This window comes from Pleurodeles waltl, chromosome 5 (assembly GCF_031143425.1).
Source record: "Pleurodeles waltl isolate 20211129_DDA chromosome 5, aPleWal1.hap1.20221129, whole genome shotgun sequence".
Classification (NCBI taxonomy): Eukaryota; Metazoa; Chordata; class Amphibia; order Caudata; family Salamandridae; genus Pleurodeles; species Pleurodeles waltl.
The window spans coordinates 579,921,470-579,944,195 of NC_090444.1; the positions used below are offsets into that span (position 1 = coordinate 579,921,470).

General features: G+C 45.1%; 1 protein-coding gene across 1 annotated transcript in view; it reads left to right on the forward strand.

The window, feature by feature from the left end:
* The window catches only part of RYR2 (ryanodine receptor 2), a 2,714,825-nt gene that overhangs the window by 2,192,711 nt on the left and 499,388 nt on the right, over positions 1-22,726 (forward strand). Inside the window, exon 72 of the mRNA XM_069234403.1 lies at positions 12,261-12,320. Coding sequence (XP_069090504.1) covers positions 12,261-12,320 — 60 coding nt within the window. The remainder of the gene's footprint in view (positions 1-12,260; positions 12,321-22,726) is intronic.

A 22,726-nucleotide genomic window follows, 5' to 3' on the forward strand; every position in this document is an offset into this window, starting at 1 on the left:
GTGTTTCCCATTGAATCCTCATTTATATTTTTTAGTGACTGTTTGTGGTGCCTTATCGCTTCCCGCAGGTCTGGGTCCCCAGGCTTGCCAGGGAGATTTCATTATAGTGGAGTTGATTTTCCTTTTTGCATCTCATAGTACAGTTCTGTGGACCTGTGGCAAGTGAGTTGTGGCTGACAGTGCTGAGGGTCATCCGGTGGTGAATGATTCCGCAAAATTGATGTTTAGCCTAGTAGTTAGTTGTTCCCACTTCAGCACCTCACTGCTGTCATTCACTTCTAGTTCAGCTGCCAGGTCCATTGCTGCTTTGGATACGAGATCCACAATTTGCTTTCCCGCATTTAACCTGCTTGTAATTTGTGGTATAGGAAGTGATGAATGAGATACTTGTTTTTTCCATTTTGGAGATCCTCAGGTTAATGGTTAGTTCCTGTGGGCAGAGATCACTTTCACTCCTGTCTCCTAAGTGGTAGGTGGCTACATGGCCAAATAGCGACAGAATGATGAATGTGTAGTTGATTGCTGTAGAGGCTGTGTTCAGAAATATGTTGCCGCTGGTGGTGAGTCCTCCTGAAATCTGCCATTCAGGGCTCTTAACTGTAGTTGTTCTAAGCCTTTGAGCAGTGTCCTGATTGTCAACGTGGGTCTCCCATGTTTGTTGGATTCCTCTGTTGGGAGGCCCCAGGCACTGGAGAAAACAATTGCGGCTTCGTCTGTGGAGGCCCCAAGTAGATGTAGATTGAAGTCACCTGAGACGATAATGTTTGCCCTTTTGCCTACATCGCCATTGCTTATATAAGTCTCAAGTTGTTCCACTAATTTGGTGGCATCGTTCGATTTGTACTTCGGGTGAAGGTAGGTGTTTACAAGAGCTATTTCTGCTGTGGGCACGTCCATGGAGGTGGTGATTGTTACAATGTTAGTAAAAGAGAGGGTGGAGACCAAGGGGATTGCTCCGACAGACATTGCTAGAGAGACGTAGGAGTCCAGGCCACAATGAGGGTGACCGTACTTCGGCTTTCTGGTTGCTGGCGTAAAGAATCATGTGTAGTCTTCTAAATTAAATGGTTCATTCAGCCAAGTTTCCTGCATTAGTGTTATGTCAAAGGTGCTGATTTATTGAACATGGTGTGAGGCTTTGGATAGTAGGCCGTTCACATTCCAAGAACAAAGGCGGAGGGCTTCCGTTGGTGGTGTGGGGCCCGCATTTTGTCTGGAGTTTGACACCGGGACAAGTTGAAGTTATTGATCATTCTTGAGATCAGCTTTAAGTCGTTGTAGGGTTGAAGATGTTCTATTGATGTGTGTAACATGCAGTTCCAGGACTCTCCCGTAGTGGTGATGGAAGCACTTGAAGACGGTGCTAAGCAGCCCCAGGTGCTCTTGAGTATTGAGCGTGTTTCCCAGATCCGGGGGTCTGATTTAAGCCTGATGTTAGTGGAGGAGTCGGGTAGCCAACCTCACAGTGCATGGTGATACTGATGCCCCAGCATTCAAAAGTTGCTTTTTCAGCTAAGATGGTTTGGGCAATTTATCTTGTCTTCCATGTAGCCTTAGTTGCTTCAAGCTGTGGTAGTTGGGTGGATGAATTCTACTGCCAGGAGGTCAGTTGTGCTCAGGCTGCTTGTAGAAGGAATATGCAATAGAAGCCAGAGAATATTTCCCCTATTCAGGATGTCACCAGTGCCCTTAGAATTGTAATATCAATGAAAAGTAAGTATGTTGGTGTTTGCAGCCTCTGGTCAAGGTTCCGGTTTCTGCAGTAGTTGGTTTGACGGTCCTCCTCCATCCTGACTCCAGCAGTTATTCCCTGCTTGTGCATTTTGTGAAGGGCTAGCTGGTATGCTGGTCACTCATTGACCTTTCCTGTGATCCGGTGAGTGAAAGTCTGTTGACAGCGCAAATGAAGGGTTCAAGGAGGTCGAACGTGTAGGTTGACTATGATTTCCGAGTTGTTGGATTTGCTGAAGTTTGCGAGTACTGCAGAATTTTGACTGTCACAGCAATGCCTACCCCCTCTCATGGCAAAGAGGAATCATTTATGGTCGTGATCCCCCAATCAATGGCCATATTTGAAGGTGGATACTCTGGGTTCACGATTGAGCCAGGAGGCTGGGGGGATGTGACTTTGTTGGGGGACACATTTAGTGCTGTTTTCAGTTCGGGGTCTGTTGCCAGTTTGGATGCCCAAGTGCTGATCTTTCTGTTTCCTAGTTCCTTCTTGCGTCCTTTTCTCCTTTGGGCACGTCTTTGCTTGGAGTTAGTTTTCACAATGGAGTTGCCATCTATGAAGCTGCCAGGTGATTGACGGCTCCCAGGAGGTTGGATGGTGGTTATTATTAGAACCAACGAGGGGAGGGCTACTGTTGTAGGTAACGTCTGGTTAGGCCTATTGTAAAGAAATGCCTTCCTTGACATGGTTACCCGCTGACTTTTTGCCTTTTGTTGATGCCAGTTATGATTGAAAGTGTGCTGGGACCCTGCTAACTAGGCCCCAGCACCAGTGTTCTTTCCCTAAACTGTACATTTGTTCCCACAATTGGCACAGCCCTGACATACAGATAAGTCCCTTGTAAATGGTACCCCTGGTACCAAGAGCCCTGTGGCCAGAGAAGGTCTCTAAGGGCTGCAGCATGTATTATGCCACCCTGGGGACCCCTCACTCAGCACATGCACACTGCCTCACAGCTTGTGTGTGCTGGTGGAGAGAAAATGACTAAGTCGACATGGAACTACCCTCAGGGTGCCAGGCCCACATCTCACTGCCTGTGGCATAGGTAAGTCACCCCTCTAGCAGGTCTTACAGCCCTAAGGCAGGGTGCACTATACCACAGGTGAGGGCATAGTTGCATGGGCACTACGCCCTTACAGTGTCTAAGCAAAACCTTAGACACTGTAAGTGCAGGGTAGCCATAAAGAGTATATGGTCTGACAGTCTGCCAATTACAAACTCCACAGTTCCTTAATGGCTACACTGAAATCTGGGAAGTTTGGTATCAAACTTCTCAGCACAATAAATGCACACTGATGCCAGTGTGGGATTCATTGTAAAATACACCCAGGGGGCAGCTTAAAGGGGGCAGCTTAAAGATGCCCCCTGAATACCAGTCTGACTCCTAGTGGTAGGCTGACCAGTTTCTGCCAGCCTGCCACAACCAGATGAGTTTCTGGCCACATGGGGTGAGTGCCTGTGTCACTCTGTGGCAAGGAACAAAGCCTATACTGGGTGGAGGTGCTTCTCATCTCCCCCTGCAGGAACTGTAACACCTGGCGGGGAGCCTCAAAGGCTCATGCCTTTTGTTACAGCACCCATTGCATCCCAGCTAGTAGAGATGCCCGCCCCTCCGGCCACTGCCCCCACTTTTGGCAGCAAGGCTGGAGGAGATAATGAGAAAAACAAGGAGGAGTCACCTACCAGTCAGGACAGCCCCTAAGGTGCCCTTAGCTGAGGTGACCCCTGCCTTTAGAAATCCTCCATCTTTTAAAGAACTTTTAAAGAACTCTCTCTTCCCGCCGGAAGCGTGAGACTTCACACTCTGCACCTCACGCCCCCGTCTCGAATTCAGGAGAACCAACAATGCAGAGAGGACTCCCACGCGACTACGACGACGTTGGCACCCTGAGTCGACCTCCCTGCACCCCCACAGCGATGCCTGCAGAGAGGATTCAGAGGCTCCCCCTGACCGCAACTGCCTGGTAACAAAGGAACCGACGCCTGGACCAAGCACTGCACTCGCAGCCCCCAGGACAGAGAGATACCACCTACCAGGGCAGGAGTGACCAGCAGACGGCCCTCATCCTAGCCCAGTCACTGGCTGGCCCGAGAAGTCCCCGTGTGCCCTGCCTGCATTGCCTAAATTACCCCCGGGTCCCTCCATTGCTTTCAATAGCAAACCCGATGCCTACTTCGTCCACTGCACCCGGCCGCCCCTGTGCCGCTGAGGATGTGTTTTGTGGGCTTGTGCGTGTCCCACCCAGTGCTCTACAAAACCCCCCTGGTCTGCTCCCTGAGGACGCAGGTACTTACCTGTAAGCAGACTAGGACCGGAGCACCCCTGTTCTTCATAGGCACCTTTTGGGCCCTCCTTTGACCTCTGCACCTGACCGGCCCTGTGTTGCTGGTGCTGGGGCTTTGGGGTTCCCTTGAACCGCCAAAGGTGGGCTGCCTATGCCCAGGAGCCTGACTGTGTAAGTGCTTTACTTACCTGAGAAACTTAACCAAACTTACCTCTCCTAGGAACTGTTGATTTTTGCACTGTGTCCACTTTTAAAATAGCTTATTGCCATTTTAACCTAAACTGTGTGTACTACTGTTTTAAAGTTCTATACTTATCTGTGTGAAGTACCTTGCATTTTATGTACTTACTTCAAATCTTGAATTTTGTAGTTCTTAAATAAATTAAGAAAATATATTTTTCTATATAAAAACTATTGGCCCGGAGTTAAGTCTTTGAGTGTGTGTTCCTCATTTATTGCCTGTTTGTGTAGAACAAATGCTTAACAATACCTTCTGATAAGCCTACTGCTCGACCACACTACCACAAAATAGAGCATTAGTATTATCTAATTTTGCCACTATCAACCTCTAAGGGGAATCCTTGGACTCTGTTCATACTATCTCTCACTTTAAGATAGTATGTACAGAGACAACTTCCTACACCCTTGTTTCAGTTCCTCGCTCTTTGTTCCTAGTTTGTGCGTTATGCTCTTGGAGGAGTCCGGGTTGATTTTTACCGGGTCATGAGCTGTAGGGTTGGTTTCGATGTGGGAGCGTGTAAGTTGACTGGGGTCTTCTGGTTTTAGAGACACACAAAGAGGGGTAAGCATCAAGGGTAGCGCAGATAGTTGATCTATTATAGGCCCACATGAGCAGTTGGTACGAGCGCTCGTGGGGATTTTTTGTGAGGAGGGATTTTAGGTCACCTAGTTTCCCGTCTATTCCTGCTACAGAAACTGCCAATGTGTTAAGCAGGGTCAGCTGAACATCCATTTTGTCTGACTGGTAGTGAAGGGCTTCAACTAGGAGCTGCTTGGCTTTGAGTAGGGAGGCCCAATCGCTGTTCGTATGTGAGTTGCGAGAGTTTGGGACAGGATCTTGGTGTTCCAATGCTCGTGCCAGTGCTAGTGTTGATCCTTGCTCAATCCTTAGGGGACAGTTGGCTTGGATCTGGTTTGGGGGTTAGTCAAGTGGCTGAAGGAGAGTCATGGTAGTATGCGATCAGCATGTCCTCCCATTTTCTCGTGTCCAGGTACGATAATGTTTCTTCATTCGCTTCTATGCTAACCCCCTCTGTTTTTAGGTTTGGTGGGAGGGATGGCAAGGTGGGGCCCTGAGTTGCACAGTTTGTTGGATTTTCTTGGGTGGCAGGGTTGGGTTCCAGCGTCATGACCTGGATGTCTATGGACGGTTGGCTGTCCTCCTTGAAGGGCGTGGGCTGAGCCGCTTCCATTCCATGTAGCGTTGAAAGATTTTGGCAGGTGTTACTTTGATGAGGGGAAGCCCACCATTGGTCCTCCGGGACCTGCTGGGGGTCCTCGTGGACTTCCGCCCTGATGGGTTGAGCGTGTTGCCCTGTAGACAGTGAAGATGGTTTGACAGGTTGGGTGGGGTTTGAACTTAATGTAACCCCCTCTGTAGGGGTATCATGCTGAGGCGGGCAGCTTTCAGTTGTTCTTATGGAGATTAAGGGTTCTAGTGGTGACTGTAGGCCCTGTATATGGCTGCCCTTTGAATAAAAGGTGGAGCCGTCCTTTTTTAGGAATGGGAACTTGGTGTACATTTTTGATTGACAGTCTGTGGTGCGAAGCTTTTTGGATTGTTCCAGCCCGTGTCCAGCACTGGGCCTGGCAATAGAACTTTCTCCTTCCTGATCCGTCTCTGACTCAATGTCGATAAGAGGTGACGGAATCTGTGTCTGTGTCGTTTGGTGGCTGTCCGGAGCTTGGAGTCACCTTTTCCTCTTCCCCATTGCTGTTTTTGTTTTTGTGAGGGGAGACTTTCTTGTCTTTCCGGACCGCATGGTCGTATGTTTCCCTTCCCTTCTTTGCCTCCTGGTAGCCCCTTAAGCTTGTATTGTCGGGTTGATTGAGTTAGTGGAAATGTTGGAGCTGATGGATTAACAGCTTGTTGTTGTAACTGCCCCTGTCACACTAGGTTCAGCAGATGCAGTTGCTGATGGATGAAGGCACCGTAGGTACCACTACTGATGATGCATAGGCAAGTGAGGCTCTCCAGACCCCCGCAAGCCACACCCACCCTAGCTGGGCCGCTTCTGCGGTTGACTGGGGCACAGCCTTTGCGGTGACTGCGTACAGTCACCACACTTGCCTGCTGCCTGCCTCTCTGCGTCTGTGAGGATTGATCTAGTCGATGGTGATAGCCGTCTCCTGGAGCTGCAATGCTAAGGTTCTGGGTGGTAAATTGGGTGGTGAGATGGATGGCATGATGGCACGCAATGGAACAATAGCGTCCTGGTAAGCCGAGTGACCTGGATGAGGATAGTGAGGACCTGATGTGCCTCATGAGCCTGATGCACAGGAGGGGTAGCTTGAGGAGCACAGGAGGCCGTGGGGGGGAAGATGCCAGACTAGGGGGCAGGGTGGAAAGAGTGACCCCAGCACTCCTGTTACCACCCTCCTCCTCCCCCAGCCCTCTTCCCCTCGCATCACTGACCTCCTGGTGGTGCAGGGGAGCTCAGGTGCAAGAGTGCAGGGGTGTGAGGGTGGGATGAGAGCTCAGGCACAAGGGTGCAAAGGCGGAGAAGCGAGTGTCGCAGCTGAGGCAGGGAGGGCCCAGTCAGGGTCCAGGCAGGGCAAGAGGGATAGCGGGGCGGAGGAGGGCTAAACGGCGAATGTCAGTATGGCCAGGCGGGGGAGCGGATGACAGCAGTGACAATTGTACTTGTCGAGCGTATTATGTGTGGATGGCTGGTGGACGGCAACTCCAGCCCACACTCGCACTTGTGTCACCACTGCGCCCCTTCCCCATCACTCCCATGGCCCTGCAGCCAACATCACAGCCTCACACCCCCCTGCAGTCGCCTACAATCGCCAGACAACCCGCAGCCCATAACCCGTGACCCCACACAACCCGCACGACTCTCAACACCAACTCGCCTCTCCTTTCGCCATGCGATGCTGCACGGCCCCCTCAGTCGGCTCAGCTCCGGCTTCGAGCTCTGTCTTCCCTCTTCCTCTGGCTGCTGGACTTCTGCTTTCCAGTTTTCCCTTCATGAAGTCTAGGCGGTAGTCACCACATTCAACTATGCATAACTGTGTTTAAAAATTAAATGCTGATATACTATTTAGCAGTTATTTATAGCTGTTCCACACTACCAGTGGTCAAGGACTCAGTGAGACCGATGGTAATTCTATCAGCGGTAAATGAAATATAAGTAGAGGGCGAGCAGATCAACCGATTTTTATTCTCTGATTTATCAAGAAGGTGATGTTTCTTTAGTACGTCACCCTATTAACTTCTTCCACTTACTCAAAATAATAAAAACACCTAATCTCTCCCTGCCATCTGAAACCTGCTGTGCACACTCATTTCAGAACAGGGGTCAACTTTCAACTTCAGTTTCACTATTTTAGTGGGGGGAGCATTCTCTTGCCCTACTCAGGGCAGAGCTTCTTTCTGAACTAGACTCCCATCACAGGTTAAAGAATACATATCACGTACACCGATTCTACACAATACTCAACATAATCCTAACAAACCCTCACTCATGGTCAATGTTCTTACCATCTGATGTGACAAGGGCAAAGGAAAAGAGAAACATGAAATCAATGCAACTCAAAATACCTTTCCTCAATAACCTCTCTAGTGCAGAAAGACCCCTTCCTGGCATCGCCACTTCTGCCTGAGAATCTTTCCCCTTGATAGTAGAAACATGCTGTCCATCACTCTCACCTGAAATCACACCTCTTCTCCCTCTCTCTGGATGACGCTTTCTCCCACCCACCATATTAGTGACAAACTGGGCCAGATTTATGGAGCTCTTGCACCCACCAGATTAGTGACATACAGGGCCAGATTTATGGAGCCCTTGTGCCGTTCCAATGCCACATTAGCATGCTAAGTGCAGGCATTAAAAAGAGGCTCCCATTGATTGCAATGGGGCTTTGGGTGCTTTGCAGGAATGGCGCCATAATTTTTTACGCTAGTCCTGCAAAACACTGGACTAGCGTAAAAAAATATGACTTTATTCACCCTAACTACTGCCATGGAGTGTCGTATTATAAATACAGTGCTACCATGGTGGTGCTAGGGGGTGCAAGACAAGTGGTGCCGCACTAGGTGCAGTGCCAATTTTCATTCATATGCCCCACGGTCTCTAAAACTGCTACGACAAGGTTTTTAACCCTATATTCTCTGCTACTATTGTGATGTACTCCTTGCATGCTTATTATAAAGTGCTGTACTTTTTAGCGAAGTTGCTCTATAGAAAATTGATAAATTCAATAAATAAATATCGTAAGGAGAATAGGAGAGAACTACCTGTGATAATATGCCAGGATGTTGTTCAGAGCTTAAAGATTCTGACATCAGACCTACAAGGTTTAGCAAGTGGACAGAATAAGTGAGTGTGCTTTTATATCAGAGCAAAGCTGAATTTTGTACTGAAAAGACATATTAGGATGATATGATTGAAGTGGTAGTTCGTACGTTCTTGGTTTGTAGCTAGTATGTCCAAATTTATCTTTTAAAAGTGTACACATGTATAAACGTGTTGTTTTAAAATTAAAATGTCATGAAAAATGTATACATTATTTTAACAAATGCAGACTCCGGCATCTTGGTCACATTTACTTGTCCACCAGTTTTATTGCTTCCACTGCCACTGCTACGACTACCACAGCTAAGCTACACTTACACAAAGCACTAAATGTAATAGTGAGGTCTCTAAGCTCTGATGCATGGCATGTCATTGTTTGAGTTTGTGTGAAAATTTACATTTTTCCTAATGTCTTTGTTGTCTATGACCTTCTTGCCATATGCACTTTTTCTTCACATATACAAAAACAAGCCTGCCGGCACTTTTAAATTGTAGATAACATGTTTTGTTCATAAAAATGAGTTTTATCCTTAGACTCCATAGAAAGAAAACAGATGGCAACTTTGTCATTGACAGTGCAGGCAAAACGTTAGAAACGTTACTCAGAAGTCTACAGTACGATGAATAAGAAGGTGCAGTCAGTCCTCCAAAAAGAACGTGCACGTAGTCCTCCAAAAAGAACATCCATAATATAAACCTCCATCTTGTGCCTGGGATTGTTTCATAACAAGCAGTCCTCCATCCCAAAAATGCGGGTTCTGATACACAGTGCTTTTTCTATGGGTACTTGTGTTTCATACCTGTCTTACATGTGAGCTGCACCTGAATATCCAGGCTTCAATCACAAAGAATTTTCTGTATCTGTTTTATATGGCTAAGAGATGCTTTCTTATCAAAAGTGTGGGTAAGTCTTAGTCTGGAAAAAATCTGTAGTAAGTTACTGCCCCCTAACATTGCTCGATTGACTTTAGCTAAATGTATGCTATATAATTACCACATATGTACATACAGAAAACGCAACGTTTGGCTGTTGCATTATGCGCTGTAAAAGTGACATAAAAATGTTATCAACAACATATGTAACGTGTACGTTAATGCATTGATATTAATTGGTGCATCTAAATCATACTAATCAAGGTTCACTACAAGTAGAAACATGAAAGTTTATATGCATGTTTAGATAATGATAATCAGCTGAAATATAGTACATGTATACAGTTATATTTAATGTATTTAGATTATTGTATTACAGTTAAAAGCTGTATAATCACAGTTATTCGCAGTCTATCATACTCATAGGTGGAGAAGTGCATCTATAACTATTCATTTTGAATGTGCATTGAATTGTTTATCAAGTTGACTCAAGTGAAGGCCTGAAATGTTTTTCCATGCTTAACCTTCAACCTGAAATTTTGCTTGTGTTGCATTATTCTTCATTTGCAGGTGCATTTGCACAAGCCTATAGTTAATGAAAGGCATGTTGTGTAATTGAGATAAAGTGGGCCGGGGGCTATGTTGGCAAAGGCAAGGAGCTCTAACAAATGGATGAAGAAGAGAACTCCCTTATGTGCCCGGGATCTGGGAGATAACCAAAGTTGTCCTGATGTTTGGTTTGTGAGATGAAAGTCTCATGGGAGTTGGAAATTCCATCTGCTGACGGAAGATGGAAAATTAGGTGTGATGATGAGGTGGATTCTCAAAGGTTCTGCAAGGTCTAAAGTAGTGTTCGTTTAGTTATGTGAGGCAGACCCTTTCTACTCTCTAACTAGAGCAGATTCCCTTGAGACTTATTGAGGTAAAGATCCCTGTTCCTATTTTGGCTGAGTGACTTCATGCTACAGACATCTGTTGTGCAGAACTTCTACTGAGGTTTCTATAATGGTAGAAATTTCTTTCATTTCTGGAGAAATACTTAGGTTTCTCCATAGATTATTTAGTATAATTCGATTTTGATTAGCTTTCAAAGACTAGACAGGAGGATCGTAATTTGGATTGTGACCATCAAATATTATTCCTCAAAGTTTGTACTGCTGCAACAGAAATACTTGTGTGCTCTATGCTTGTATGATTTAATTTGATTCAATGTTTTACTTCACCTTTGGTTATTCTATGCTTATATAGCATGTTTCTGATACTTATTTATATATGTCTGGCCTTGAATTTGTAACAAATGTTTGAACTTGAACTTCAGTCTTTGAGATTTAATGTGTGACCAAATGGGTTGCACTGTCAATTGATTTGAAAGTGTTGATTTTATTCTCCTTACCCCCTGGAACTCCTAAAAAGCTCTGTCACAACTAGAGAAACTAGAAAATGGGACAGATGCATTCTCAATACATACATAGAGGTAACTGTTAAACCTGGAGTAAGATATACCGTTGTCATTCGAGCATGAGCACTCTGTTCTTCAATTATTTACTCAAGGCCTTCATTTTAAGTCTAGTGTGTTCAGTGAATTTTGTTATTTCCATACCAAGGTGTCACTAAGCCATGACATTCAAGGAGTGAGATGTAGAATGTAGCACCTGTCCTTATATAGATGACGTTGTGTTGGCTGGAAAAGGGTCTCAATACCAATGGGTCCTACACATTAGTAACGCCCCGAATGCTATCCTTTTGGGGGCTTGTTGGGGAAAGTTGGCTGACAGCATCCTACAAAGCATGATGAAGGCCAAGTATTGGGACTGGGCTAGGGTAGTGCTGTAGCACAAATGTTACTCAGCAGTATGCAGTCTAGTTGCCTTGTTCATGTGTGGCTGTGGGGTACAGAGATACCTTGACTTATTTGAACCACTCTTGGGGAAAATCACTTTCTAGAAAGCTTAGAATGCATAATTTCCATCCACTGACAGTGAAGTTAAAATAGAGAGAAATGCTAACAGCAATACAGATGTGATATGGCACCTGAAGAGTAGAACAGGCCAAGAAACGACCCCATTATTAGATGTTTACCAACTGCTATAAGTTTGTTAGAGTCAAATGGCTTAAAACCTTATAAACTGGTGTCAAGGCCTGGAACTTTGCAACTCTACAAAGTTCAACAACTTTGTAGGGAAGTTGCTAGTAGCTCATTGATTCAAGTATCCAGATCAATACCCCATGAACCCCCATGGAGTATAGGTCTTTGCTCCTCTTGTGATTTCAAACCTTCTTCTCTTTATATAATACAATCAGTGAGGCTGTGATAGATAGTCATTTACTCATTTATTCTTACCCAAATTTGCATTGCATTAGAATAAATTAAAGATTAGACCTGTTTCTGTACATGTTTGCGAACATATTAAATAAACAATATATTATTAACATGTTGTTCCAGAATAAGGTGGAGTACAATATGTGGAGCAAAAGCCTACCACATGAAACTCTTGGTGGTATAGTTAAAATAATATTGGCCCAAATGGGCCTCCATCCAGAATTTGAACTTCCTTACCTAGAAAACTGTAAGTGAGCTTCAGCCCAACACAATGTAGTGGCAAAGCGTTTGTTTGATATTGTTCTTGTGCCTAAGCAGATGGCTAACACATGCCATAACTGAATGATAATGAAACAAATATGTTGGTGCGGCAAACCGTTTTAACCCTTACTTGTTTTACCACGTTCTTTTAAGTATTAACACATGAACTCATTTAATTGCTATTATTCTGTCCAGGTTAGAATCGGAGATGACTGTGTTTCCTAACAACTTTATTTTTTTGTTTACAGAAAGACACAGAGGGTGAAGTTCGGGACATTATCCGCAGTAATCTTCACCTCCAAGGAAAGGTAATATTTAAAAAGCTAAAAAGAACACCTGATACATCTGGTAGGGTACTCATTATTTCATGATATATACACCAAGGTTAGATGTTAGTTCAAGGCAAAGATGACAAGGTGAGCTCATACCTATTTCAAGTGATTCCTATCTCTAGGCACTCTACTTGTTTTTGAAATTTGTGATTACATTTTCATGTACTTTTAGTAATGGTTTAAAGTGTTTTCATTTGTAAGAGAGATCTCTATGTAGAAAGAGATTAAGACTGGAGGCTTGTTGCCCGTTCTGTGCCAGACAAAAATGGAAAAAGTGATCTTTGTACTGTAGGTTTCTGGAAACTATGGGGGTCATTATGACTTCAGCGGATGGTGTTCCGACGGGGAGGTTGCCGCCAGTGCGCCTGTCTCTACTCCAGCCCCATTACTAGTTTCCCACTGGGTCAGCAGACAGAAACAGAGTTTCCGCCCACTGGCCTAGCATGAAATGGCCTACAGAATTGTCCCTGGCTCCTAATAGAGCCGGCGGCAATGCTGTAGTGCGTAGGGTGCACAAGCACCTTTCGCAAAGTTCACTGCCTGCAAGGCAGACAGTGAACTGTGCGAAGGTGCTGGTGAGGGGGGCCCCTGCACTGCCCATGCCAAGTGCATGGGCAACGCAGGGCCCCCCGTTGGGCACCCTGCATGCCGTCACCACCATCCTTTACATGGCAGTGCTACCACTGTGTAACTGCTGGCGGAGAGGGGGGTCATAATCCCCAGGGTGGCACTGCTTGCAGTGCTGCCCTGATGGATTAGGACCGCCAGCTCATCGGAAGGTGGTGTCCTGGTGGAACTGGCAGTCATAATGTGGCGGTCAGACCTCCGCCAAAGTAGTTGGACCACTGCTTTGGTGGCGGTTAGGCTGCCACCGTGACCCTGGCAGTCAATAGACCGCCAGGGTCATAATCGGGCCCTATGTATTTGAACGAACACGTGCTTCTCTGCTTAGTTCACAATTTGATGCATTTCTGATGTAGTGGCTTTGCTAGATTAGCTTTATAAACTGCATATTTTGGAACAAGTGATAGACATGGCAGTGTGAATGCATGTATGCAAAATGAAAACAGCATTTCTGAAAAGAGTACAACCAAAAGGTCCACTAAATGAACAACGTGCCATGTGGTCTGCAGTCATCTTTGAATCTTTGTCAGAGATAGAAGCAGACCCATAAGAACCCGCACAAGAATACATTTCTGATATTCCCCCCCTCCCCCCCACAATGAGAATGTCTTATAGCCCAATTGGTTTGTTTTGAATGTGTACACAATCATGTCCGGATCTCCAAAGAAAATATGGCCATTTAAATTGCCTTGCATTTGCTTTCAATCAGTCTCTGTTGCACGGTTGGACTATATGGGCGATTCAGACAATATATTGCCCCTTTCTACAGTCTGCGGTAATGAGCCAGTTGTTATGCTCTGTCAGTAGTTATTCCTTATTTTACATTATTCTACTTTCTGACATCTTCTCATATCTTATTTTTCTTTTCTTTTCTCTTCTCTTCTATTTTATTGTATTTTATTTTATCCTACTTCACGCACTGTTTCCTTCTTTGATTCAATTTACTTTTGCAAGAACTGCGTCGCTCTGACACAATGTGATTTTGCTAAAGTGACATTGTATGAACCAAACCATTTTGCTACTCGTATACTGGAAGCTCCCTGACGACGACCTCGTGTTTTTGCAATACTGCTTTAAAAGCAATGTGACAATGTACTATTGGAGCTCTGTCGAATATGTTGTTTTTCTTTTCTAAACTTTAATAACGAAATGCAGGGAAAAAAAAAAAAAGAGATTGCTTGCAAATTCCAGTCTCAAAGCTTGAGTCTTGAACATTAACGGACATTAACACAGGAGGCAGTTAGAATGCTTAGCTCTTTAAAAAGAGATTTGTGTATCTGGAGTTGAGATTTGTGCATGATCTGCTTATCTAGTGGGTTTGCTAGGCCATTGCAGGGTAGAATATTAAAGGTAAACACAGAAAGTAGAGAGAAGTTTTGAGAAAGGCAAAGAGGTCTGTAGGGTGCCGATGTTTTAGTTTTACTCTTGGGGGATTTTTTGTTTGTTTGGTCTCATTCTTCACCTACAAAAGCTGATAGTTCATATCCACAAACATGTTCCTCAGATGCCCTTTCTAGTTCTGTTGTTTCTAGAATTGTTGGCTCACCATGGAGATGGTCTAGACACTATTTTCCAGGTTATGAGTACTGTATACACAGTGGGTGAGTTGGCATTAGTCGGTGTCAGAGGGATCATCCCTAAATATGTAGCATCAAGTAGTACTTTATCAGTCACTGCATCCTTTGCATGCATATCAGGGCCCGTTTTACAATAAGGACACGCACCCTCAGTTTGCGCCACAGTGCACCTTAAAACAAGTGTGCCAGGCCCAAACAGGGAAAGTGTGCCCTAGTATGGTGAATGTAGTGCCCTCAAGGCAGCTGCAAACTTGCACTGGCACCAGGGCAGCGCATTCAAGTGAAATAGGGAGCAGATAATTCAAAGGTGCTTTGTGTTTCACAGTGCAGGGGGCACCTGCCTGTACTTTCAAGAGGGATTAGATATATGCTTGCAGGCAGGTGCAGTGACTGCACCCTCCTGCAAAGAGATGCCTGGGGGGCCATGGGATCCCCTTTTTCCCTTCCAGAGGACTGTCTTTACGAGGCATACTGAAAGTGCTCCAACATTTTGAGTTGTTTTTTCAGTGCACCTCCTGAAGGCATGATTGCCTCGGTGCCCACATCCAAATTACTACGCATAATACTACACGGGTGCAGAGGCAAAGTGATTCCCTGCACCATGTAAATGAGGGAACACCCTTTTTAGATAGCGCTAGCACTACATATGCACCAGCACTACCAGTATTACAGAAGGGGCCGCACAGGCCTCTGAAGCCCCTTATGTAATACCAAAGTGCCCCAGGGGCCTACAAAGTGGGCACACATGCCCTTTGCTTTTCCGGGGTACTTTCTGTATTACAGCTCCAGGAATCATTTTTACATTACACTTACCAGTTTTGTTCAGCAGTAATTTTTGCAAATAGTGTAGGCCATGTATGTCCCTGGCATCATTCAAAAAAATAATTCTTCAGTGACATGTTTATTATGATGGGCTGTGTAGGAAGTGACTGACCCTTTGGTCTTGATGTTTCACAGCCGCACAAATAAGGGTCTTGTGTACTTTTTAGAGATTTAGGCCCATATTTATAATATTTTAGCGCCGCATTTGCGTCATTTTTTGATGCAAAAGCAGCACAAACTTACAAAATACAATTATATTTTGTTAGTTTGCACCGCTTTTGGCTCAAAATGACGCAAATGCAGCGCTAAAAATGATAAATATGGGACTTACTATTCAGTTAGCTGCCCATTTTATAATCTGCGCATCCTTACTTCTAGAACATATGCCTACCCTGTAATGAAATCTAGGTGTGGCACGTTGTGCAGTTCTCTTGCTCTGACACTTTTGAATGCGGTTTTGTTGATTTCTTAAAAGCAGAAGAAAAACATTGACCGACTAAAGGTGGAGAAAGAAAAATGAAAATAGAGGTACCGTAGACAGCAGGGCACTCTGGCGGGTGTTAAAACGTCAAATAAGCCGCGTAGTTAAGGGCTTTCCGAATGTGCTATTCAAGTGTTGTTTAACATCTCATCCAGTACAGTTGGTTTTCGGTGCAGACATTTCTGACATATCCAATCTGCACCCTGTCACCGTGGTAGTTTTGACATCTTGTTCATTCGCTTTCCCGCACGCTGCCAGAAATGCTTAGTGTTTATTGTTTAGTCAGTTTCCAGTTCATTTCCTCTGGGTTAGACTTGTGGTGCCCTCATCTGGATGTGTACACTAGCTGATGCTGTCTTGCCTTACAGTAGTCAGGACAACTAAAGTTAATGCGTATACTCTTGGTAGATGGTGGGCCTTTGAGACGCTTCTGTGTCCTTGAAGAACTTATGTGCACTTGGATAATCTGTCAGATGTCATAGAATTTTTAGATTAATTCACAAATGGATCTAAAGATTCCAAAAATAGTGAATGTTGACACTCCTCATTTGTGCTTCACTGGACAGAGGATTAAGCAGGAATCGGTTTTAAAAATAAATAATCCTTTTACAAATTACATTGTGAAATTGATCCACAATGCTTTCTTATGTAGGGTGCTGCTTATTTAAGGAAAAATAGATTCAGGTACATTTATGTAATTGTTCTCCCAACTGATGATGGTCTGTGTACACTCCACTGTTTAATAAAATTCAGTTTAGTTTGATTTAAACTTTAAGTACACGAAATAAAATGTGTTGACTTTTCCTGCTATTTCTCCAATGGGTGACTGTAAAGGTGAGAGCCCAATATAAAGTTGCGTGCAACATATACATGGCCTATATAGATATAATTATATTTTCAAAGTTTACCCTGCTTTTGCGTAAAAAAAAGTCACAAAGGCGGCACTAACTTTTCATACATCAGGCCCACAGTTCGTTGCAGTACAATGTGCCTGCATACTTAACTGAAAAATTCAGGCACAAAACCGGGTTTAAAAAATGGTCAATCTCATCTCCTGGAGCCCTTCCTTGAAAGGAGTGCGATTCTTGAACCAGTCATTCTCAGGCAGTGCTGCAGGAATGTGGAATTCCCATCCTCAAAACTTCAGTATGACCACATGAGATGATACCTTCAAAAGAGATCTTAACGCTGTTTTCTTTGAAACCCACTTGGGTTAAATTCCTTTTCTCCTACTTGGTTTTGAATGTCTGCTTTTAAATTTTCCAATGATATCTATCAGATTTACTCATTTGTTGATTGGTTGGAAATAGTATTTGTGTACGATCTATCTGCCACTTACTCTAAATTATCAGCTTTTAATTCTTCCTAGCCTATATCCCTAATCTATTCCTGCCATGATTGTGTGGTAACTGTTGTCTTGTAAGGAGCTCTGTTGCTGTATAAAAACACAAACATAAAATATAAAGAGTTCCTAGATCTCCAACACTGCACCGTTGAAGATAATGATATTGGGGACAACACACTCCAGGAGAGCTTGCTTGCCGGGGAATAGATTGAGGATCCTGAATGTTCACTTAGGAATAAAGAATTACTTGGAAAATTGCTATTTCCGTACTTCATGTGCTTTGTGTACTTTCTCAATTCCTTATTTCGCTAAGTATTTTACCATTGAGCTTCACCTGCTTTAATTACATGGAGCCCCCAGATGAATCACCACAGTTCAGGATCGTTTCAGTAGTGATCCTGGACAAATTTGTTTCTGGTGGGAATACAGAAACTGTTGGACTTGTTTCCTTACGCAGGGTCATCCCCAGTCTTTTTGCCTCCTTCCTCCTGGTTTTCTGACCTCTCGCTGTTGGCTCTAAGACTCTGAGCACTTTATCACTGCTGACCAGTGCTAAAGTGCAGGTGCTCTCCCATCTAAAGTTGGTATGATTGGTTTATACCTAATTGGCATATTTAATTTACCTATAAGTCACTTGCACAGTGGTATCTCTATACCCAGGGCCTGTAAATGAAATACTACTAGTGGGCCTGCAGCGCTGCTTGCGCCACCCACTGAAGTAGACTTTCAAACCTGTCTCAGGCCTGCTAGCGCAGGGCCTGTGTGCACAGTTTTCTGCCACAGGGACCTGGCATCTAAATTTACTTGCCTGGCCCAGAACTCCCCTTTTACTACATGTAAGTCACCCCTAAGGTACGCCCTAGCTAGCCCTATGGCCAGGTTGCCTTGTATGTAGAAAGGCAAGATATGTGCCAGGTGGCATGGCCGGTCCTGGTAGTGACAAACAGCCTAACTTGGTGTCTCACTGCTGTGAGTGCTGCCTTCTCATAGGATTGCATTAGAAATGCCCTGCCTTATGTGTAAGGGGTATTGTCTGATTTATGAGGTGTAGCGTAGGCGTGTTTGGTATGGTTGTGATGGTGATAAATGCTGCTTACTGATGTGGGTGTATTTTTTATTACTATCACAGAAATGCCACTTCTAGAAAGTGCGCATTTATCTGTGCTTATGACTCTGGTGTTTGGCAGCTTGACTCTAACCCACGTCTGGGCAGAGTGACAGTTGGGGCTTTGTGCATACTTTTCAGACAGCCTGGACACAGGGAGGGTGGAGGTGTCGCAGAGGTGCATCTGCATACTGAATAGTCTTCCTGGTCTGTGAGAAGGGAGAGGCAGGGCACACCTACATTTGTAAAGGCTGTGCCCTGGACTCACACAATAGGATCGTTAGCCCCCCACTGATGTTTGGAGCCTGTGCTGTAAGGAGAGAGGGGGCACTCCCAGAACCAGTTGTAACTGGCTGGAACCTCCTCTCCCTACCATTGCAAAACATTGTAAGGACTGAGTATAAGTATAGGGGAATTTTCCCCACAATTTGGAGACTCTTGGAATCATCTTGGAACTGGACCCCAAAGGCTGAATAGACTCACCAGGAACCGCCATGGACTGCTGCTGCTGTGCTGACCTGTGACCTGCCTGGTCACTGTGAAGGACTTGCCACTTGCTGCCTTTCCCTTGTGCTGGCCTGTTGCTGGGCCCTTCCCCTGAGGACCTTTTCTTAAGACTCTATTCCCCAGGGGCCTCTGTGGCCCCTGACCCCTGCATCCATCATTAGCACAAAGAGTGCTTCAAGATCCTTTTTATTGACTAAGCGCTTTGGAAAGCGCTTTATATCTGGGGGCCTAGCGCTTGAGGTAGAAAAGCACTGCATCTGTTGGTGGCCTAGCGCTTCAATGGCGCTTTTGGCTGTGCCAAAGAATCACTGCCGCGACCCTTTGTGGTGCTCGCGCTCTTGACAGAGCGTGCCCTGGTGCCCGAGATCATGCCGCAGCCCGGGGAAGCTGTATCTACGAAGCGCGAGGAAACATGCTGTCTAGTACCCTCGGGGCACGAAGAAAATCTAATGATTGCAGAGCAGGAGTGCTCCTACTGGTGCCCCCGGAGCGAGGTCTGCTCTTTAGAGCTCCCCCGGGGCACCGGAAGGTCCTACCTTGGGCCTGAGTGCCATCCGGACAAGAGGAGGACGCCTGTCCCTCGCCCATTGAAGCCTCTGAAGGCTTCAGTTGAACTGCGGGGGGCAACGGTCTCATCAGAGGCTTGCCCGCACCGCAAATCCTTCAGGGCCCCTGCGAGGGCCAGTCTTAGCAGTAGAGGTCTCCCCCCCACAGCGGAGGGCCAGGTCAGGCCCGGGGGAGACCCTCAGGGATCACAGGCCCCTGGAGGGGCCTGCAACAAAGTCGGAGGGGGTGTGTGACGCCTCCCTCCTTCCCCCTTATTGCAAGGACGTTGGCCCCCCCTCGTGAGGGCCGGTAGAGGCCCAGGGGGGCCTGAGTAATCACGGTTCCCTGGAGGGGCTCACGCACAAAAGAGAGAAGGTGTGTGCAGCCCTCCTTGGGTCTAAAAGATAAGGGAGACCCTCGTTTTGCGCAGAGGAGTGCCAGGGGCCCCATGTTTTCACCTTCTTTGCTTGTTGGGCACTGGCAGTGCCTTTATCACCAGAACAGGTACTCCTAAAAGGATCCATATATATAATTTAAAGTTCTTTCTAAAGACTTTGCAAATTATTATATGTTGCCTACCTGTTTTATGACGTTTTTATACATGTGTGCAAATGTTCCTTTTATGGACATGCTTGCTAATATGTTTTTCTAACTTGCCATATGTTTTCTAATGTTCCTACTATGGGCATCATTTTTATGATATTCTTATGACAAGTGCTTTGGTGTAATAACGTGTTTGCCTGACTACTGCTTATGTTGCAGAATACTGAGTAACCTGTGTGTTATGTGTGATAACTGCTGGTTTGCAGAGTAACTAATGTGTAATGTTCTGACTACTGCTAAGGTAGCAGGATAGTACTGATAGGTGATGTTTAGTCTAATAATTGTGTTGTATACAATACAGCATATTTTCATATAATCTGGTTTCCTTTGTGGTGGGGATATTGCGTCACATGTGTTGTGTGTGTTGTGCAGACGCTTTACACATTGCCTCTGGGATAAGCCTGACTGCTCGTGCCAAGCTACCAAGGGGGTGAACAGGGGTTATCTTGGACGTGTAACTCCCTTGCCCTGACTAGAGTGGGTAAGTTCTGCCTGGCTGAGGTGCATACCCTAGCCAACCAGAAACCCCATTTCTAACAGAAACAAATACCATTTCACTCTCCAGAAGATAGGTTTCGGCTTTAGTTTAACAGGCCCACCCTAGTAAGACAGCAAACTGCCTCTATCTAAATAGGGTGGTGGTTGTGGGAGGAGGTTGGATTGCCCATTTGAATGAGAAATTCTACAATGGCCCTCTGCATAGGGTTCCTAGTAAACAGAGGAGAGTAATAAACTAGGACGAGTACTCAAACAACACAGTTAAGAGAAAAAAGAACATACGGTCAAATCCGGGTTCTACTAAGGGAAATCTCTACAAACTATTTAAATGTTAACAACACCCTAAAGGAAGTGGTGAGAATAGGTATACTCTTTCCAACAAAATTCAAGGTGAGTAGGCATTAACAATAATTTGCTGTAGGCTCAATATGAGCCAGGCTGAAAATGTAAGCCTGTGAAATAAGTTACTAAGGGCCAGATGTAGGAAAGGTTTAGCGACTCGCAAACGGAGAAAAACGCTGTTTGCGAGTCGCTAAACCCCATCTGGTATGTAGAAATGCATTTTGCGAGTCGGAACCGACTCGCAAAATGCATTTCCGAGTCGCAAATAGGAAGGGGTGTTCCCTTCCTATTTGCGAGTCGCAGTGGTATGCAATTCCATTTGCGACCGCAAAAGCGGTCGCAAATGGACTCGCAGTTACCATCCACTTGAAGTGGATGGTAACCCACTCACCCACCCTTTGTGACTGGACCAAAAAATAATTTTTCTGAGCAGGCAGTGGTCCCATGGACCACTACCTGCCCTGAAAAATATCGAAACAAAAGGTTTCGGTTTATTTTTCAAAGTGCAGCTCGTTTTCCTTTAAGGAAAACGGGTTGCACTTTGAAAAAAAAAAACTGCTTTATTTAAAAGCAGTCACGGACATGGAGGTCTGCTGTTCCCAGCAGGCCTCCATCCCCGTGAGTGCCCTGAGTCGCTATGGGGTCGCAAAATTGCGACCCACCTCATTAATATTAATGAGGTGGGTCTTTGCGACCCCACAGCGACTCGCAGAAGGTGTCTGAGACACCTTTCTGCATCCCAAATTGCGACTTGCAATTTGCGAGTCGCAGGGACTCGCAAATTGCAAGTCGCAATTTGGGACTTTCCTACATCTGGCCCTAAGGACCAGATTTATAGGTGAGTACTAGCAGTAAACCAACCAATTAATGGACATAGTGCAAAGTCCAGATGGGAATTTCCCACATCTTATGGAAATCTTTCTTGGATCTGTTGGTCTCCTTTGAAATTAAGACTTCCTCCAGAAATCGTAAGATTTTCCTTTAGCACTCAACTCTAAATCAAGCCCCAAGTGTTACTTTTCAGGAGCACCATGACAATAAGAGATATGGCTAAGCAAACATAGTTGAATAGTGCTAATGCTTAAGGCCCGTTGAAATCTGTTGTCTTCAGACTGCATCACTGTACTTCAGCAGAATTGTTTCCAATGCTTCCTACTGTGATTGGTCAACAAGGTGCGAACACTGGTAAAATCAGTTGGGGAGAATCAAAAGGCACTGACCAAGAATTATGCTGGCAGTGGCAGACGAAAATTGTCCTATTTGAATCAATGGCAGCACCTCACCCTGCTGTACAGTGTATTTCAGTAATGTTCAGAAAAATATTAAGAAGTAAAAAAAAAAAAAAAACACTTTAAAACTCCAGAGTTCATATTACTATTAACTTTGGATTGATTTTCATTTGTAGAGTGCACAAATACACAGGGACAGGGTTTCCTCATGTTAATCAGGTAGATGGCTCACGCAAGTATAAGGGAAAGGAGAAAATATACGTTTATAATTGTTTGAAAAATTGAGCAGTGTCCAGATGGAACATTTGAAAATTGGAAGTGTGTTCCAGGTTTTGGACACAGGCACAGAAACATCCTGCCTGCCAAATCTGGTTTAATAGATCCAATGAATTTAGAAGAAGTGGCGGTCAGGGTCAGTCTAGGAAAACACAAGCTGCTGTGGCAAAAATGCTCAAACCAGACCCCCCTCCTTTATCTCCTCATCTAGCTCTATATTTCTGTCCATCCATTCTCCCTGTCTTACCCCTTCTCTGCTCTCTTTCTTCTCCTACTCTGATTGTTTTCTTTCTTCCTTCCCCTTCTCTCTCTGTTGAAGCCTTCCTGTACCTGCTGAAATTAACCTTAGGGAGCTGGGGGCAGTGATAGAGAGTCCAGGAGCGGCAATGGGCTTTCAAAACTGGTTTCAAGGGACCCAGTCTACCAG